A 22,073-nucleotide genomic window follows, 5' to 3' on the forward strand; every position below is an offset into this window, starting at 1 on the left:
GAGAAACGAATTCAGGCACTACGATGTAAATTGTACAAGGTCTCAGCCATCAACACAGCATCTGAAATCATTTGGTTTTGTGACAGATGTTTTATTCAATACAATAGACATAATTGATTAAACAAGCAGGCGGCACATGCGGTTCTCAGGGTAACGTGTGTTCCTACTACCACAGTCCAGCAAAATGCCAAATGAGTGCTTTCACAGAATCAGAACCTAAGGAATCTCTGTAATTCAAACAATTTTACCATGATGAACAGTAGTTATTGTAGGGTGGCTTCTGACAAACTATCTTTCAAACCTTGTTGATTGATGAGGAGGCAGGACTTCCGCCATTATTTATGAGGCGGGCATGTCCAGAGGTAATCAAATTAGGTAAATGAAACCCAAGGGGTTTCAACCATTGTAAACATCCGGATTGTGGGGGACGGATTTGGAAGGGGTTGGTAATTAGGTTTAGTTCTGTTAATTAAGACTATAAGTTAGAGTGAATTAGGTTTGTGTGGGTGTTGTCTGTGATTGATGTCTTTTCACATCATATGACATAATGTCAGGTAGAACCTGACCCGGGAGTCGTGATTTATGACCACAGATGTCAAATCTGGGATTAGGGACAGATTTTTATTGGAGGGTATTTGCACAAGAAGATTATGTTACACATATTAACATATGTAACATGTAAAATATTATAATAAATGTGTAAGATCATTGAAGATCTCTTGCACATACGAATATAATTATATTCACGGATGCTGCAGACAACAGTTTTCAATAAGTTACATTGGTGATGGAAAATGTCAGATATTCAAAGACCGTCACATCTTTCACATTGCTGTCAGTGAAGCTTATGTTAGGAACTCAGTCCTGCCAGTGAGTAATTGACAGGTCTTAATCCTACATGGCTCCCTGTTAAACTTCAAGTGAATAGACCACTTATCCCAACAGAGGTAGGGTGAAAAGTTGGAGAGAAATTGGTATAAGGGGGGGTTGGGGTACTTTTTTGAATGGTCTTTTCACTCACGGGATACAGTAGCTCACCCCGAGAAACCTTTGCAAGGGTTAAATCTGCATAAACATTGTTGATTCGCTGTTACCTTAAGACAAGACAGGCCCACTCTAGATCCCTTTGTAATTAAGGGCTGGTGTGTCTGGACTTGTAGCCTGGTTGTGAGTCTGGGTGGTAGATGTAAATGGGGAGAAAGGGGGTGACATGTTAAAGTGGATATTGTTGGATGGTACCAATTTGATAACCTCAAAGTCTGGGTTCACATAGAATTGATTAATGACGTAACCTCAAAAGGTAAAATGCATATAAGGGTCTGTGTACACACATTTAACATATTACATTTAAAATATTATTAGATCAGATTTGAGATCACAAAGGATCTCTCACACAACTATATCCACCGATGCTGCATACATCTGTTTCTTGAATTAAGGATTATTTTACATCCCATACACTAATACTAGTAATTTAACTACAGTTTGCAGTAGCTTGGTGGTAGTTGAACTAAATTCAAATTTTGTTAGTGTTTTCAGTAGTTAATGACTTTTTTCCCCACGTAGCGGTGTAGATAACTACTGAAACTACACACTACTTTTTTTGTTGCTAAAATAAAATGTGTGAAGTAGGAAAGAAAGTCCTTTATCTTTCGGCATCAGAGTTGCTTAATTTACACTGGACTCCAGAGTGATCTGCTCTTGCTATTTGTAGTCTATGACATTTCAGACTTAGATGTGATCATTTATCACAAAGTAGTTTGGATGTAGTGAATAACTTTTCAATCTAACTTTAGTTAAGTCAATTACAATACCCCATAACGACAAATCAAAAACAAGTTTTGACAAATATAAATCATTGTTTAGTGTTTCTGTATCAAATCAAGCCCTTTGGGGTCATTTTGACACCAACCAAAAACAACTAATTCTGCTTATAGTAATTTGAGAAAATCTAACTTTCTGGAGACATAATACATGAATATTCCATACCACCAGAAGTAGAGGGGGACCTTTATCAGTGACTCTTCTAAGATTGTACTTTTCTATACAATGTCATATGACCGTGTACAACAACAACGAAAAATGACTTTACATATACGTTTAGTTCCAGTCAAACCAGCTCATAAAAGTATGTTAGTGCTATGAATACGGTAGAATGGTAATACAGAGAAACAATTCTCTGAATGTACACATAGTGGTGTATTGGTGTGTATTCTCAGAATTGTTTTTATTTTACCGGACTTCCTATAATATCCTCCAATATTCTATATGTGATATGGTATTTGGGTTGCTATAACATTTGGTCTGAAGTGACTGAGGATTTGAGCATGCTTTTTGAAGCATCCTGCCATTGGCCCTACCACTCCCATTGTTTCACTAGCAGCGATGCCAATGCTGGCTGAAGGTAAGTAAATAAAGAAAACTAAGCCATATTTTTGGTCATTGTCTCTCGGGATCAATGGATGAATCACTTTGTTAATAAAATTAAGTAAATGAAAATGTTTGTGTACCACCCCTTTAAATGGCAGTAGTTTTCACCACAAGACATCATGAACACGTTACTTTTTTTTACCACATTAGCAACAACCATTTGTGCGAAGATTTGAATTTGCTAGTGATGGGGATGGAAAATCTATATTGATATATACATTTTTTGGGGATACGATGTGGATATCATATCAGTTTTAAAAATAAGTTACATAAATAACATTGCGTCAGTGTTCCTTTTCTGTTAACTTCAAAGGCTCTGTGAAATTCAGACAACTGCTTGTTGATTGCCCAACGGGCTAAGTGTGAATGCTCTAGGGCTTAAATATACCCAACCAGTTGGAATACAATTTGGGGGACCATCAACCATCAGCAGATAATTAGGCATGTATGCTAAGTTGAGAGCCTTTGAGAAGGTCTGTAAGATAGTCATGTTATATACTGTATATAGTCAGTGTTGGGAGAAAAGTACTCCGAACATATATTTTACCAAGCTACCAAATAAAGTACCAGTCAAAAGTTTGGACACACCTACTCATTCATGGTTTTTCCTCTTTATTTTTACTATTTTCCACATTGTAAAATAATAGTGAGGACATCAAAACTATGAAATAACACATATGGAATCAAGTAGTAACCAAAGAAATGTGTTAAACAAATCAAAATATATTTTATATTTGAGATTCTTCAAAGTAGAATCTTGATGACAGCTTTGCACACTCGTGGCATTCTCTCAACTAGCTTCATGAGGTAGTCAACTGGAATGCATTTCAATGAACAGGTGTGCCTTGTTAAGTTAATTTGTGGAATTTCTTTCCTCCATAATGCATTTGGCCAATCAGTTGTGTTGTGACAAGGCAGGGGAGGAATACAGAAGATAGAATTTTACCAAATAGGGCTAAGTCCATATTATGGCAAGAACAGCTCAAATGAGCAAAGAGAAACAACAATCCATCTTTACTTTAAGACATGAAGGTCAGTTAAAAACCTCTCTAGGGTATGTGGGACGAAATCGTCCCACCTACTCAACAGCCAGTGGAATCCCGTGGCGCGATATTCAAATACCTTAGAAATGCTATTACTTCAATTTCTCAAACATATTACTATTTTACACCATTTTAAAGACATGACTCTCGTTAATCTAACCACACTGTCCGATTTCAAAAAGACTTTACAACGAAAGCAAAACATTAGATTATGTCAGCAGAGTACCCAGCCAGAAATAATCAGACACCCATTTTTCAAGCTAGCATATAATGTCACATAAACCCAAACCACAGCTAAATGCAGCACTAACCTTTGATGATCTTCATCAGATGACACTCCTAGGACATTATGTTATACAATACATGCATGTTTTGTTCAATCAAGTTCATATTTATATCAAAAACCAGCTTTTTACATTAGCATGTGACGTTCAGAACTAGCATACCCACCGCAAACTTCCGGTGAATTTACTAAATTACTCACTATAAACGTTCACAAAAAACAAATTATTTTAAGAATTATAGATACAGAACCCCTTTATGCAATCGCTATGTCCAATTTTAAAATAGCTTTTCGGTGAAAGCACATTTTGCAATATTCTGAGTAGATAGCCCAGCCATCACGGGCTAGCTATTTAGACACCCACCAATTTAGCCTCCAAAGTCAGATTTACTATAAGAAAAATTGGATTACCTTTGCTGTTCTTCGTCAGAATGCACTCCCAGGACTTCTACTTCAATAACAAATGTTGGTTTGGTTCAAAATAATCCATAGTTATGTTCAAATATCCTCTGTTTTGTTCGTGCGTTCAAGACACTATCCGAAGGGTGACGAAGGGTGACGTGCCCGACGCGTTTCGTGACAAAATTTCAAAAAATATTCCATTACCGTACTTCGAAGCATGTCAACCGCTGTTTAAAATCAATTTTTATGCGATTTCTCGTAAAAAAGCGATAATATTCCGACCGGGAAACCCTGTTTTCGTTCAAAGACAGAAAATCTAAAATGGACTCTTCTCGTGCACGCGCGTCCCAGTCTCATTGTTCTCTGATCGACCACTATCCAAATGCGCTACTGTTTTTCAGCAATGGGCTGCAAAGTCATCATTCAACATTCTGCCGCCTTCTGAGAGCCTATGGGAGCCGTAGGAAATGTCACGTTATAGCAGAGATCCTCAGTTTTCAATAAAGAGAGTGTAGAAGGCCAAGAAATGGTCAGAGGGCACTTCCTGTAAGGAATCTTCTCAGGTTTTTGCCTGCCATATGAGTTCTGTTATACTCACAGACACCATTCAAACAGTTTTAGAAACTTTAGGGTGTTTTCTATCCAAATCAAACAATTATATGCATATTCTAGTTTCTGGGCAGTAGTAATAACCAGATTAAATCGGGTACGTTTTTTATCCGGCTGTGCACATACTGCCCCCTACCCTAGAGAGGTTAATATGGATAATTTCAAGAACTTTGAAAGTTTTTCAAGTGCAGTCGCAAAAACCATCAAGCGCTATGATGAAACTGGCTCTCATGAGGACGGTCACAGGAAAGGAAGACCCAGAGGATAAGTCCATTAGAGTTACCAGCCTCAAAAATTGCAGCCCAAATTAATTATTCAGTTTAAGTAACAGACACATCTCAGGCAGGCTCAGGGTCAGGGCGGGCAGAATAGTCAAACTGGGAGAACTAGAAAACAGGAACTAACAAGAAACAGGAGTACGGGGAAGAACAGCTGGTACACTTGACGAGACAAGACGAACTGGCAACAGACAAACTGAAAACACAGGTATAAATGCACAAGGGATAATGAGGAAAATGCGCGACACCTGGAGGGGGGGGGGGGGAGACAAACAGAAGACAGGTGAAACAGCTCAGGGTGTGACAGCTATCACAGCATTCTGCAGTGATACGCCATACCATCTGGTTTGCACTTAGTGGGACTATCATTTGTTTTTCAACAGGACAATGACCCAACACAACTCCTGGCTGTCTAAGGGCTATTTGACCAAGAAGGAGAGTGATGGAGTGATGCATCAGATGACCTGGCCTCCACGATCACTCGACCTCAACCCAATTGAGATGGTTTGGGATGAGTTGGACCGCAGAGTGAAGGAAAAGCAGCCAACAAGTGCTCAGCATATGTGGGAACGCCTTCAAGACTTTTGGAAAATCCTTCCTTGTGAAGCTGAGAATTCCAAGAGTGTGCAAAGCTGTCATCAAGGCAAAGGAAGCAAATCAGAGTTACCAGCCTCAAAAATGAAGCAAATCAAAATATATTTTATATTTGAGATTCTTAACACTTTTTTGGTTACTACATGATTCCATGTGTGTTATTTCATAGTTTTGATGTCTTCACTATTATTCTACAATGAAGAAAATAGTAAAAATAAAGAAAAACCTTTGAATGAGTAGGTGTGTCCAAACTTTTGACCGGTACTGTACTTCATGCTGGAAGAAGTTAAGCTACACTAAAGCTTACCTTAACATGCTGACCACAACGCTCCCGTCGAGTGTTACATGTTATTCAATTATTACACCAACACGGCTCGCACGCGCCAACGAGCGTCTGCGTTGCCAAGTGCTTAAGTATAAGTCAGTACTATTTGTGACGCTGAACGCGGTGCAAGTCCTTCTCTCCCATCTCCTCATTGGTTTATAGAAGCAGATACCCACGTGCCATCTCCTCATTGGTTATACCCACGTGGGTGATTGAAAGATGAACTGAGTTCGGTCAGTCGTCGTGGTAACTATGAAAGTTAGATGCCAATCGCCATATAAAGTCCAAAGAAAAAAAAGCCTGGAACGATGAGAGATGACTTGAAACGATTCGGTTGACCGTTTTATGTGTGGATTAATTGTCGGAGTAGAGGACCTTGTGCATTTCAGGTAAAACAACAAGTCAACGTTTATATCCCAGAACAAATTATCTAGAAACAGCAAGCTAGCTAAACAGGACAAATTAAGCTAGCTAACTAAATTGCCATAAATGTTTAATGCTTTTCGACCCTTCCCCAAAATAACAATTGGTTCAGAGTTTGTTTCGATATTTCAACCTGCGTGTCGTGATCGTGTTTGGTGTGGGGGGGACAAAAATACATTTGGGCACAATGGTGCGCGGCCGGTTTGGACACGGTGTTAGAACGTATTATAGCCAATTCCTCCTTTGGCCGTCTCGCCTCTGCTGCCAATGACTGGAACGAACTACAAAAATCTCTGAAACTGGAAACACTTATCTCCCTCACTAGCTTTAAGCACCAGCTGTCAGAGCAGCTCACAGATCACTGCACCTGTACATAGCCCATCTATAATTTAGCCCAAACAACTACCTCTTCCCCTACTGTATTTATTTATTTTGCTCCTTTGCACCCCATTATTTATTTCTACTTTGCACTTTCTTCTACTACAAATCTACCATTCCAGTGTTTTACTTGCTATATTGTATTTAGATTGCCACCATGGCCTTTTTTGCCTTTACCTCCCTTATCTCACCTCATTTGCTCACAATGTATATAGACTTATTTTTCTACTGTATTATTGACTGTATGTTTGTTTTACTCCATGTGTAACTCTGCGTTGTTGTATGTTGTCGAACTGCTTTGCTTTATCTTGGCCAGGTCGCAATTGTAAATGAGAACTTGTTCTCAACTTGCCTACCTGGTTAAATAAAGGTTCAATAAATAAATAAAATTAAATAAATAAAATATTGGACTTAACTAAGGTACAGACTCATGTGAAGGCCTAATTACAGAGGAGGAACTTCTAGATGCAATTAAAGTCTTATAGTCCGGGAAAACTCCAGGGCTTTTTTCGATGTACTCAAACTACCATTATTAAGATGTTATTACTACTCCAATAAAAATGGTAGACTATCAGATACTCAGCAAGAAGGTCTGATTGTACTATTACTGAAACATGACCCAGGTTATAAATATAAAGATCCAGTCCACCTAAAAAAAACTGGAGACCCCTTACACTTAAGTGTTGTGATGCCAAAATTCTAGCAAAATGCATATCGCATAGAATTAAAAAAAGGTATTGTCGGATATTATTTATCCTAATCAGACAGCTTTTAACATGGACGATACATTGGAGATAATATAAGACAAGTACTAGAAACAATAGAACACATTAGAGAAACCAGGTCTGGTATTCATAGCCGACCTTGAAAAAGCCTTTGATAAAGGACGACTGGAATTTATATATAAACGCCTGGACAATCTCTTATACAATGGGTTAAAAGTTATGTATAGTAACCCTAGGTGTAAAATAGTAAATAATGGCTGCTTCTCAGAAAGTATTAACAACTGTCTAGTGGAGTTAAATAAAGGTTGTCCACTGTCAGCAAATCTATTTATTATCAAAATGTTAGCTATTATATATATATATATATATATAAATAATTCCTCCTGACAGAGCTTGTGTAACTGAGTCAGGTTTGTAGGCCTCCTTGCTCACACACGCTTTTCAGTTCTGCCCACACATTTTCTATGGGATTGAGGTCAGGGCTTTGTGATGGCCACTCCAATACCTTGATTTTGTTGTCCTTAAGCCATTTTGCCACAACTTTGGAAGTATGCTTGGGGTCATTGTCCATTTGGAAGACCCATTTGCGACCAAGCTTTAACTTCCTGACTGATGTCTTGAGATGTTGCTTCAATATATCCACATCATTTTCTTTCCTCATGATGCCATCTATTTTGTGAAGGGCACCAGTCCCACATGATGCTGCCACCCCCATGCTTCACGGTTGGGATGTTGTTCTTCAGCTTGCAAACATCCCCTTTTTTCCTCCAAACATAACGATGGTCATTATGGCCAAACAGTTCTATTTTTGTTTCATCAGACCAGAGGACATTTCTCCAAAAAGTATGATCTTTGTCTCCATGTGCAGTTGCAAATTGTAATCTGTCTTTTTTTAATGGCGCTTTTGGAGCAGTGGCTTCTTCCTTTCTGAGGGGCCTTTCAGATTATGTTGATATAGGACTCGTTTTACTGTGGATATAGATACTTTTGTACCCGTTTCCCCCAGCATCTTCACAATGTCCTTTGCTGTTGTTCTGGGATTGATTTGCACCAAAGTACGTTCACCTCTAGGAGACAGAATGCGTCTCCTTCCTGAGCAGTATGATGGCTGCGTGGTCCCATGGTGTTTATACTTGCGTCCTATTGTTTGTACAGATGAACGTGGTACCTTCAGGCGTTTGGAAATTGCTCCCAAGGATGAACCAGACATGTGGAGGTCTACAGTTTTTTTTCCTGAGGTCTTGGCTGATTTCTTCTGATTTTCCCATGATGTCAAGCAAAGAGGCACTGAGTTTGAACGTAGGCCTTGAAATACATCCACAGGTACACCTCCAATTGACTCAAATTATGTCAATTAGCCTATCAGAAATTTCTAAAGCCATGACATCATTTTCCTGAATTTTCCAAGCTGTTTAAAGGCACAGTCAATTTAGTGTATGTTAACATCTGACCCACTGGAATTGTGATACAGTGGGTTATAAGTGAAATAATCTGTCTGCAAACAATTGTTGGAAAAATTACATGTCATGCACAAAGTAGATGTCCTAACCGACTAAAACTATAGTTTGTAACAAGAGATTTGTGGAGTGGTTGAACAACTAGTTAATGACTCCAACCTAAGTGCGTAATTTATATTTATATGTATATATAACACACATACGGGGGCTTGTGAATTATGCAGACAATTGAATTGATAGAAGCCACAATCTGCAATATTAAAGCTGATCTACCCCCTAATACTAGTATTAGTGTATGGGATGTAAAAATGTAAACCATAATTCTAGAAAATGGATGTATGCAACATCAGTGGATATAATTGTGTGTGTGAGATCCATTGTCATCTTAAAAATCTGATTGAATAATATTTTAAATGTAATATGTTCATAGTACATCAATCAAGTGTGAAACCAGACTTGAAGGTTATCAAATTGGTACGATCAGACAATATCCACTTTAACCTGTCACCCTCTTTACGTCTACCACCCAGACTCACAACCAGGCTACAGCTACAAGTCAAGACACACCACCCCTTATTTACAAAAGGGGGAGAGGGCCTGTCTTGTCTTAAGGTAACAGCGAATCAACAATGTTTATGCAGATTTAACCCTCGCAAAGGCTTACGCGGGTGATCTACTGTATCTCGTGTGATGATGTAGATCTTTGAACATCAGACATTTTCCATCACCAATGTAACTTCTTGAAAACTTGTCTGCAGCGTCAGTGGATAGAATTATATTCATATGGGCAAGAGATCTTCAATTATCTTACAAATGTAATAATATTTTAAATGTTACATATGTTAAACTATCTTTTTGTGAGTACAAACATCCTTCTATAAAAATCAGTCCCTAATCCCAGATTTGACATCTGGAGTCATAAATCACGACTCCCGGGTCAAGTTCTACCTAACATTAGATAATATAAAGATAATATAAAGATAATATAAAGACATTAAATCACAGATAACACCCACACAAATCTAATTATAGCGTGTTAATTAAACATAACAAAACCTAAATTACCAACCTCCCAAATCATGGGTGAAACCACTTGCTTCTCATTTAATTACAACTGGACTCGGCCCCCTCAAATCATGGCGGAAGTCCCATCCCCCTATTCAATCAACTAGATGTGAAAGATAGTAGGTTGGCTTCTGCCAAGCTATAACTACTATGAACACATACAAACACTTCACTTCAATTATCTGCCATGAAGAAAGTGTAAGAAATATGGAAAACATGGCACCTGTAATTACCATTAATAACAGTTTGTCAGCTCATAAAATAATAATATAATAAAATAATGTTAATACACATTCAGCGATTAAGTTGGATAACATAGCGTGGATGTGTCAAGGTAACAGAAAAATGTAATTTGCCACAAACTTGCATGAACAATTCTAAATGGTCAGAAAAGGCACCATGAAATTTCTATCATGACAAAATGTCTATCATGACAAATAGTTCAAAGTGAAGTGGAACTACAGTATAACCTGAAATTGTTGTGCTAAATTATTATTCACTATTAATAAACTTTGTGTTTATTAAATCTGAAACAATTTGTGGTTGGTCTTATTTGTTTGTACATTGTCACCCTAAACAGGAAACTGCTTTTGAGTGGCCTTTTGTGCAACATGTTTAAAGAAGAAAACCACTGTATTGTTGTTACTTCTATTGACATTGTTCTAATAATTGATGATACTGATGCCAGTGCCATAAAATGTACTGTTGATATATCAAACATTAACTTACATCCCAACTCCTTTACCTGGATTTAAGGACAATCCACTGGGCACAATATGTAATTTCAAAGTGGATAATTGGGGAACATTTGGTTGAGACGTTGATCAATGAGATTGCAACCTACACTCCGTTAAAAAGTTTGGGGTCACTTAGAAATGTCCTTGTTTTTGAAAGAAAAGCCATTTTTTTGTCCATTAAAATGTCAACTTAGCAGCTTTATTAAATAGTACCCACAAAACACCAGTCTCAACGTCAACAGTGAAGATGCTGGCCTTCTAGGCAGAGTTCCTCTGTCCAGTGTCTGTGCTCTTTCGCCCATCTTAATCTTTTATTTTTATTGTCCAGTCTGAGACGTGGCTTTTTCTTTGCAACTCTGCCTAGAAGGCCAGCATCCCGGTGTCGCCTCTTCACTGTTGACGTTGAGACTGGTGTTTTGCGGATACTATTTAATGAAGCTGCCAGTTGAGGACTTGTGAGGTGTCCGTTTCTCAAACTAGACACGGATGTACTTGTCCTCTTGCTCAGTTGTGCACCGGGGCCTCCCACTCCTCTTTCTATTCTGGTTAGACAGTTTGCGCTGTTTTGTGAAGGGAGTAGAGATCTTCACTTTCTTGGCAATTTCTCGCATGGAACAGCGTTAATTTGCAAAAGGGTTTTCTAATGATCAATTAGCATTTTAAAATGATAAACCTGGATTAGCTTACACAATGTGCCATTGGAACTCAGGAGTGATGGTTGCTGATAATGGGCGTCTGTACGGCTATGTACTGTAGATGTTCCATAAAACATATATATTTTTAATCAGCCGTTTCCAGCATTCACAATGTCTACACTGTATTTCTGATCAATTTGATGTTATTTTAATGGACAATTTTTTTGGTGCTTTTCTTTCAAAAACAAAGGACATTTCTAAGTGACCCCAAACTTTTCAGCGGTAGTGTTTATTCACCCACTCAAAAAGACAGCCAAAAGTTTGTTGAAATTAAAATGTGTTATCACTATGCTTTCAACAATCTAAAAAGCACAACCAAATTCCAATGGAAAAACATTGTCAGATTTTTGGTTTAGTTGTCACCCAACTGTCTATCAATGCGCTTTCAACCATTTAAAAGCACAAGGTTAAAATGGGAATACGACGTAAGATATTTTGTTTATTTATATAACAGATTGTGTTATCACTGGTCTGCATTAAAAGTATATATATATATATCTCCCCAGACATATGCATGCTATGTTGAACATGCATGCTTTATATGATTACATAAGAAGAAATGTATACAGTTACAGTAAACTCAAAATGTTGCCATGGATGTGTTACTAATTTTAAAAGGTTGAGCGTTACATTAAGATTAACTTTAGGGTACTTACTGTATTACAAATGTACAATTGAATTGTGTTTGGTTGACAACGCAACCAAATATTAACGGAGTCACGGCAAACTTGTATTTTTGGTTGAATTGGAGACGTGAATCTAACATATCATTTGTTAACTTGATATGGGCTATTTATTGAATTGGGTTTGGTCGTCAACGCAACCAAATATTAACATTTGAAGGAGATTTATTTTCTGCTTGGATAGTGCCACTGACTTAGTCTGGCTTTAATTTCAGTTAGTCTACAAATTAATAACTGATATGTTGGATTCACATCTCCATCTCAACCAAAAATCTAAATTGAAGAATAGGACTAAATCAAATCAAACTTTAAATGCACTTTACATTCTTTAACATAGATGTTTGCTTGAGATGGAGACATTAATTCAATTTTTTCTGCAAATTAATCATTTATAAATTGGATTCATGGCAGACTGTCAGTGGCACAGATGGAACTATCCAAGGAGTACATCCCTGGGCACACACTGGTTGAATCAACCGTGTTTTCCACGTTGACGTCTGTGCCCAGTGGGATCTCCTTCAAATGTTGATATTTGGTTGTGCTGACACCAACGCAACATTAACTGAAGTTCAGCATTACAGCATGATCGGAATTTAAAGGCTATGTCCCCTCGTTAGCGGAGACCACATTCACAGTAAACGCTGCATTCAGTGCCTTCAGAAAGTATTCACACCCCTTTTCTTTTTCCACATTTTGATGTGTTACAGCCCGAATTTAAAATTGATTACATTTAGATTTTTGGGGTCACTGGCCTACATACAATACCTCATAATGTCAAAGCGGAATAATGTTTTTCAAAATGTATATAAATGAATTAAAAATTAAAAGCTGAAATGTCCTGAGTCAATAAGTTTTCAATCCCTTTATTTTGGCAATCCTAAGGTTCAGGAGTAAAAATGTGCTTAAAAAGTCACGTAATAAGTTGTATGGACTCACTCTGTGTGCAATAGTGTTTAACATAATTTTTTAACGACTACCTCATCTCTGTACCTCACACATACAGATAATTGTAAGGTCCCTCAGTCAAGCATGAATTTCAAAAACTGATTCAACCACAAAGACCAAGGAGGTTATCCAATGCCTTGCACCTATTGGTAGATGGGTAAAAAAAAAAAAGCAGACATTGAATATCCCTTTGAGGATGGTGAAGTTATTCATTATACTTTGGATGGCGTATCAATACACCTATTCACTACAAAAGATACAGGCATCCTTCCTAACTCACAGGCATCCTTCCTAACTCAATTGCCGGAGAGGAAGGAAACCGCTCAGGGATTTCACTATGAGGGAGAAAACTGAGGATGGATCAACAACATTGTAGGTACTACTGTACAGAATAAAAATATTCCAAAACAAGCATCCTGTTTGCAACAAGGCAATAATGTAATACTGTAAAAAATGTGGCAAAGCAATTTACTTTTTGTCCTGAATACAAAGTTATGTTTGGGGGCAAATCCAATACAACACATTACTGAGGACCACTCTCCATATTTTCAAGCATAGCGGTGGCTGCATCACATTATGGGCATGCTTGTAATACTTTTTCAGGATAAAAAAATAAACCAAATGAAGCACAGGCAAAATCCTAGAGGAAAATCTTGTTCCGTCTGCATTCCAACAGACACTGGTAACCCAAAATACAAGGCCAAATCTACACTGGAGTTGCTTACCAAGAAGACAGTGAATGTTCCTGAGTGGCCGAGTTACAGTTCTGACTTAAATCTACAGCAAGTCCTGAAAATGGTTGTCTAGCTATGATCAATAACCAATTTGACAGAGCATGAAGAATTTGGCTGTAAGAAAAAAATAAAATCGTGACTATGTCAAGGGGTATGAATACTTTCTGACGGCACTGTAAGTAGGCTCCATCAGAGATTTCAAATTGGGAAATTTGTAACGCTTCAGTGATACCTGATATTTAGATTAAATCGAGCCCTAAATATCATTACATTTCGCTAGGCCTTTTGTTTGTTGAATTCTGTGTTGAATTTAAACAATAGCTGTTGATGACTTTGCAAAGGTTAATATAGGCCTAAATGGCATCATTGATGATTAATTTGCTCTGTTAGACCTACTCCTTGGAATGACTGTGAATCTATTTAGTTTTTATGTGGAGATTTCACAACAATCATTGTCAAAATAGCACATTGGTAATGGTCAGTGAAAAATATCATAGCTAAGCAGGGCTTGGTTAAAATCCTTGATAGGAGACCAGAGGGTAGCTGTAGACAAATCAATTCTCCAGTACATTGTTTTAAGGTACAGATTCAACATATTTTATAGGTTTGTCTATGTAGAAACTTGATTACCATGATGACATAATCCTGTGGTTAAAATGTCACCCTCAAAACAGTTGATTACATTTTTCAAATCCAATGTATTTTCCACATCACTATACGTTGACAACTTAAGTTGAAACAACGTTGATTCAAGCAGGTGGTGCCCAGTGGGAAGGTTAATTCTATGTTTTTTTAACCTGTGCACTTGGATTCCTGTTTATCAGCACATCACCTTATAATACCAAACCAAACTGGGCATAAGTACACACACACTACAGGTTTCCTTTTGAACTAATTAGGCCCACATTGTAGGATCACTCCTTTCACTGTGAAGTGAAGCCAAAATGGGGCAAACATCATGTCAGTGTACTATTTAACTAGATGGAAAGAAGACTGGCCAACAGTTAATTGTCACGGATAAAAAAATCTCTCACAAATGTGGATTTTACTCTGTATTACTTCACATTTGCACCTGTTCTTTTCAGAGGAGCCTGAAACATAAAACATTGAACATGAGGTTAAGAAGGAATATGATTTTATTCACTTCAGGATATAACAGGTGCAAACCCATCTAACCAAAATAAACTGAAACGTTAAAGAATTACTTGATACAATTCATCACATTTCTCCTTAGTTGGTCTATAAGGATGGGTCTGTTACATATTACTACGTACATTATGGGTCACGTTTCATTTCTAGTGGCATCAATGAGCCTTTCAGATCAACGTTAACACAAAATAAAACGTATAACATATGATGTGTGATAAACCTCCATAACAAGTTACAAGAATGATTTAGGCTTTGTCCATACTAATAATGATATTTGGAAATAGTTCATTTAAACATAATCCAATCAGACACTATGTGTACTGGAAAGCTTATGTATGACACATGACGTGTTACCCATGAACAGTAGGTATGAAACTAAACATGTGACAGATGAAGAAGAAAAAAAGAAAAGAAGCTGTGAACAAGCACAGCTTTTAAGAAACATCTTATTTATAAAGGACTGTTTGTACAAAGGCCATTCCTTTTATAACTTGTAGCACATGGGCAGGACTCTCTAACGTGGGAAGGAGAGCTTAAATTAAAGCTAAACAAAAGGGTGCACCTTGTTTTTGAAAAAATGTTAATTAGTGAAGAACACTTAAGGGTGAAAGTAATGATGCAAAATTATTGCATGGGTGGTATAGTGTAAATACTTATGAGTGGCAGTTAATTTCATAAATCTATCATCTATTATTATTTTATTCTGTGAACACCTAGTATAAACCCAATATGCTATTCATGTGTGATGTCTAAATAATTGATAACCTGTCAACAAAGATGTAGACTATTGTTTAAAGCCAATTTTGAGTCATATGACATTGTCGAGTAACACCGGAACCTGATAACAGTTTATTAAACCCTTCCCCTTTTGAACAAAGGAGCAACCTGAACCTCCACATGTTAATCCCTTTACCTGTGCCAAGTAGGCGTACTGTACATATGCGCTCATTAAAATATCATTGTCTCTTTGCTGGACACTTCCAGGTTGACTAAAACCAACAGAAAATGGTGGATAAAGGCTAAACATGTGAGGCCTTGGGAACCATAGGCCTGTGGATATCACTCACCTTTGAACAAGGGGCAGATTGTGGCTAGAGCATGCACCGGTCCCAGGCGGGTGTACTGCCCAATAGCAAACTCCATGAAGAGAAGGGGGATGCCACACAGAAACAGCATGAGAAAGTAAGGAATGAGAAAGGCACCTAAACGAAGGGAGATATGGAGCCAAATAGATTAGTAACACAAGAAGTGTTCAAAATAAACAATAGATGTCTTGTTTTATTTGGACCCCCGCAAGGTCGGAGTTTGTTAAGCGTAACATTTCACAAAGCTATACACAGTGTCACAAATTGCTGGCTGGTGGCAATAACGTATGTTGGAAATTCAAACATTGCTGATTGTAAAATAAGTGTTTGATGCAACATACTAATCAGCTACCAATATATTTGTTATTTTAATATACAACTGTCCTGTATAGGCTACTTGAACCTGCATGACATGAGCCGTCCTCACGCTACCTCCCAGCTTGGATAGAAAGGTGTTGCGTGTGAAACCAGTCTATTAATGCCAAATAATACAGTCAGTCCACCCTCAAATCACTAGCTTAGTGGGGATTGTTTCATTCTGCAGTGTACAATCTATAGCTGTATATTGTATTTGGCTGCTATTTATACACTTTTTCTTTTAAATGACACATGAAACACATAGCCAAACAATGAGAGAAAAAAAAGTAGTCGGCTTGAGGATAAATTCAGCCATTATTCATTGTTAAACTCCGCGGATTTTGACTGGCTAATAGCCTACACAAATGGGCTGCAATATTCAAGGTAAATTAAATCAAATCAAATCCAACAAGAGAGACTCCCCGGTCTCCTGAAGTCCTCCTTTTTTGTGTGCAAATATTTTCACTATGGCCTGTAGGTCCATTGCGCTGCACACAACTTAAAGTTAGTCTTGAATGATGCGTGCCAAGATACAGCAGCTTTGGAAAGTATTAAGACCCCTTATCTTTTTCAACATTTTGTCACCTTACAGCCTTATTCTAAAATGAATTCAATTATTCCCCCCCCCCCCCTCAACAATCTACACACAGTACCGCATAATGACAAAGTGACAACAGGTTTAGACATTTTTGCAAATTTATACAAACTAAAAATCTAAAATACCTTATTTAAGTATTCAGACCCTTTGCTATGAGACTTGAAATTGAGCTCAGGTACATCCTGTTTCCATTGATCATCCTTGAGATGTTTCTACAACTTGTAATCCACCTGTGGTACATTCAATTGATTGGACATGATTTGGAAAGGCACACACCTGTCTATATAAGGCCCCACAGTTGACAGTGCATGTCAGAGCAAAAACCAAACTATGAGGTCGAAGGAATTGTCCATAGTGCTCCGAGAGAGGAATGTGTCGAGGCACAGATCTGGGAAGGGTATCAAAAAATGTCTGCAGCATTGAAGGTCCACAAGAACACAGTGATCTCCATCATTCTTAAATGGAAGAAGTTTGAAACCACCAAGACTCTTCCTAGAGCTGGCTGCTGGCCAAACTGAGCAATCGGGGGAGAAGGGCCTTGGTCAGGGAGGTGACCATGAACCCGATGGTCACTCTGACAGAGCTCCAGAGTTCCTCTGTGGAGATGGGAGAACCTTCCAGAAGGACAACCATCTCTGCAGCACTCCACCAAGCAGGCCTTTATGGTATAGTTTACAGACGGAAGCCACTCCTCAGTAAAAGGCACATGAAAGCCCGCTTGGAGTTTGCCAAAAGGCACCTAAAGGACTCAGACCATGAGAAAGAAGATTATCTGGTCTGATTAAACCAAGATGGAACTATTTCACCTGAATGGTGGTGGCAGCCTCATGCTGTGGGGATGTTTTTCGGAGGCAGGGACTGGGAGACTTGTCAGGATCGAGGGAAGGATGAACGGTGCAAAATACAGATAGATCCTTGATGAAAACCTGCTCCAGAGTGCTCAGGACCTCAGACTGTGGCGAAGGTTCACCTTCCAACAGGAAAATGACCCAAAACACAGCCAAGACAATGCAGGAGTTGCTTCGGGACAAGTCTCAATGTCCATGAGTGGCCAGCCAGAGCGCGGACTTGAAGCCCATTGAACATCTCCGGAGAGACCTGAAAATAGCTGTGCAGCGACGCTCCCCATCCTACCTGAGAGCTTGAGAGGATCTGCAGAAGAATGGGAGAAACTCCCCAAATACAGGTGTGCCAAGCTTGTAGGGTCATACCCAAGAAGACTTGAGTCTGTAAACGCTGCCAAAGGTTCTTCAACAAAGTACTGAGTAAAGGATCTGAACATTTAAGTAAATGTCCGTTTTTTTTTTTTTTAATACATTTACAAACATTTCTAAAAACCTGTTTTTTTTCATGGGAGTATTAAGACTGTTGTGCCAAGACGCAAGCTCTTCCCCAGATGAATTCAAACAGGGATAACTTATAAGGAAAGTGAAGATATTCATGAAAACCTGTAGTCTTTGAAGTAGGATAACCTTTTCCATTACCCCCCTGCTCTTCATTGTAGGCCGCTATGAGTAAGACTGTTGGGAAAGGATATTGTTGCTGTTGCAGGGAGCAGTGAGATTAGGCTGGGTGATGTAAGCCATGTGTGCATCTGTGGCTGTGCCTCCCACCCTCCAGGCTGGAGCATTACCACACTGACCCCAGTCAGAAACTGCATGATAGGAGCCCCAGCTAGACACACGTGGCTGTGTGTGTGCAGGCTCTTTCAGAGGGGAGGCTAGGCTAGTGTGCGTTTGTCTTCCTAGAGCTAGCCACCCAGCCAAACTGAGCAATCGGGGGAGAAGGGCCTTGGTCAGGGAGGTGACCAAGAACGTGATGGTCACTCTGACAGAGCTCCAGAGTTCTTCTGTGGAGATGGGAGAACCCAGATGGACAACCATCTCTGCAGCACTCCACCACCTGATGTAAGTCACCCCTCAGTAAAAGGCACATGACAGCCCGCTTGGAGTTTGCCAAAAGGCACATAAAGGACTCTCAGTCCATGAGAAACAAGATTCTCTGGTCTGATGAAACTAAGGTTGAACTCTTTGGCCTGAATGCCAAACGTCACGTCTGTAGGAAACTGGGCACCATCCTTACGGTGAAGCATGGTGGTGGCAGCATCATGCTGTGGGGATGTTTTTAGCGGCAGGGACTGTGAGACTAGTCAGGATCAAGAGAAAGATGAACGGAGCAAAGTACAGAGAGATTTTGACAACCTTCTCCAGAGCGCTCAGGACCTCGGACTGGGGCGAAAGTTCACCTTCCAACAGGACAACAACCCTAAGCACACAGCCAAGACAATGCAGGAGTGGCTTCAGGGCAAGTCTCTAAATCTAACATATCTGGAGAGACCTGAAAATAGCTGTGTAGCGACGCTCCCCATCCAAACTGACAGAGCTTGAGAGGATCTGCAGAGAATGGGGCCACAGTGTCTTCTGATCCCTCCTGTCTCAGCCTCAAGTATTTATGCTGCAGTAGTTTATGTGTCGGGGGGCTAGGGTCAGTCTGTTACATCTGGAGTATTTCTCTTGTCTTATCCGGTGTCCTGTGTGAATTTAAATATGCTCCCTCTAATTCTCTCTTTCTCTCAGAGGACCTGAGCCCTAGGACCATGCCTCAGGACTACCTGGTATGATGACTCATTGCTGTCCCCAGTCCACCTGGCCGTGCTGCTGCTCCAGTTTCAACTGTTCTGCCTGCAGCTATGGAACCCTGACCTGTTCACCGGACGTGCTTGTTGCACCCTTGACAACTACTATGATTATTATTATTTGACCATGCTGGTCATTTATGAACATTTTAACATCTTGACCATGTTCTGTTATAATATCCACCCTGCACAGCCAGAAGAGGACTGGCCACCCCTCATAGCCTGGTTCCTCTCTAGGTTTCTTCCTAGGTTTTTGGCCTTTCTAGGGAGTTTTTCCTAGGGAGTTTTTCCTAGCCACCGTGCTTCTTTCACATGCATTGCTTGCTGTTTGGGGTTTCAGGCTGGGTTTCTGTACAGCACTTTGAGATATCAGCTGATGTACGAAGGGCTATATAAATAAATTTGATTTGATTTGAAGAAGGGGAGAAATACAGGTGTGCCAAGCTTGTAGCGTCATACCCAAGAAGACTCGAGGGTGTAAATCCCTGCCAAAGGTGCTTCAACAAAGTACTGAGTAAAGGGTCTGAATACTTATGTAAATATGATCTTTACATTTTTCTATTTTTAATACAAAAATGTTTTAATTGCAAAAATGTTTAAAAACCAGTTTTTGCTTTGTCATTAAGGGGTATTGTGTGTAGACTGATGAGGGGAAAAAACAATTGAATCCATTTTAGAATAAGGCTGTAAAGTAACAATGTGGAAAAAGTCAAGGGGTCTGAACACTTTCCGAATGCACTGTATACCATAGATAAGGGACTGTTGATATTGCAACCACACAACTCAAATAGCAGTTCACTAGTATGAACGAAATCGCAAACCACTTTTTTTGTTCAAGCCCTCAAGGACAGATGTCCGCTAAAGATGATAATCAGTTTGCATCTGACAATTTATTGGTTGTCCAGTATCCAGACGACCTGTCCCCAGAGCTTCGTATACAGTTAATCTCTTTCCGTAACGTGTTGAAGCCGGCAATTAAGGAGAATGAGAGGCTCAATTAAAGATGGTGCAGAACTGCTGTACATGAAGCACAAATCTTATGCCCAGTTTCCCTGATGTTGCTGAAAATTATAGGGATGGTAAATAACTAGTTAAGAAGCATTAGGCTCTCGGTCTGATGTGTGCCTTTTCTCCCCAATTTCATGGTATCCAATTGGTAGTTACAGTCCTGTCCCATCACTGCAACTCCTTAACGGACTCGGGAGAGGCGAAGGTCGAGAGCCATGCATCATCCGAAACACAATCCAGCCAAGCCTGGTCCGCCACAGGAGTCGCTAGTGCACGAAGGGACAGGAACATCCCTGCCGGCCTAACCCTCCCCTAACCCGGATGACGCTGGGCCAATTGTGCGCCGCCCCATGGGTCCCCCGGTCGCAGCCAGCTGCGACAGAGCCTGGACTTGAACCAGGATCTCCAATGGCACAGCTAGCACTTCGATGCAGTGCCTAAGACTACTGCGCCACTCGGGAGGCCCGTGATATGCGCTTTTGAACACCTGAGTAAGCTCCACTCATTGCACTGGCGCCGTCGTAGCCTTGACCACGGCATTTCTCACTGATATCCCCTTATACTTTCAATCAGTTGAATTTTGTATTTTTCAAGGCCTGAGGCCCAAGCCCCCCCCCCCTCCCCCAGATCCATGGCACTGGTGTGGGGAATCGATATAGTTACATATCGCAATATAATTTTGGGATGATATTATATTGATATTTGACTCCAATTATTGATTTTTGTTTTTGCTACTGTAGGCTGTAGGTAGCGTTAACTGGTGCTAGTCTGCTATACCTGTGCCAAAACTCCGGTATTTTTTATCCTATAGCTTGTTCTCCATTTTCTTTTTAAATAGTAAGCCAACATGTTTTCAGCACTTATTTCCATGACAGATCTCATGCTCTCTTGTCTTTTCTGCAGCAGACATAGTGAGAAATATGTTTGGAACATCAAATCTCAATACATATAGAATCGTGAAAAATCGCAATACATAAATCATACCTGAACCTAAGTACTGTGATAATATCGTATCGCGAGGTCCCTGGCAATTCCCAGCCCTACCCAGTAGTGATCATTGGTTTAGAGAAGTTGCTTAGCTAGCACTCAAATACAAGAAACAATGAACTCTCAATGTTGGTTCAATTCAATTGAAACTCGACTCACCATCAACTATTATCTACTACTACCACTAATACAGCATGTCAGTAACTGGATAGAGGTCTGGACTGCTAGCCCAGGAAACGGTCATATATGGTAATTACCATGACAGATAGCTTAACACCAAGGAGGATGAATAGGCAACACATGGTGCGTCTTACTGTAATAAAACCAAGACAGTCTTAATTCCCTAAACTACAACTAGAAATGTCCTTATACTTGTTTTCAGCTCTCGGGTGAGGGAATGAGATACAGACCCCGTATTGTAGTTGTCACAGACAGGATCTGAACCCTG

General features: G+C 39.5%; 1 protein-coding gene across 1 annotated transcript in view; it reads right to left on the reverse strand.

Moving 5' to 3' along the window:
* Nucleotides 1-22,073, reverse strand: part of LOC106584982 (sodium- and chloride-dependent GABA transporter ine) — a 64,365-nt gene that overhangs the window by 39,908 nt on the left and 2,384 nt on the right. Inside the window, exon 2 of the mRNA XM_014170689.2 lies at nt 16,023-16,157. Coding sequence (XP_014026164.1) covers nt 16,023-16,157 — 135 coding nt within the window. The remainder of the gene's footprint in view (nt 1-16,022; nt 16,158-22,073) is intronic.

Source organism: Salmo salar, chromosome ssa24 (genome assembly GCF_905237065.1).
Source record: "Salmo salar chromosome ssa24, Ssal_v3.1, whole genome shotgun sequence".
Classification (NCBI taxonomy): domain Eukaryota; kingdom Metazoa; phylum Chordata; class Actinopteri; order Salmoniformes; family Salmonidae; genus Salmo; species Salmo salar.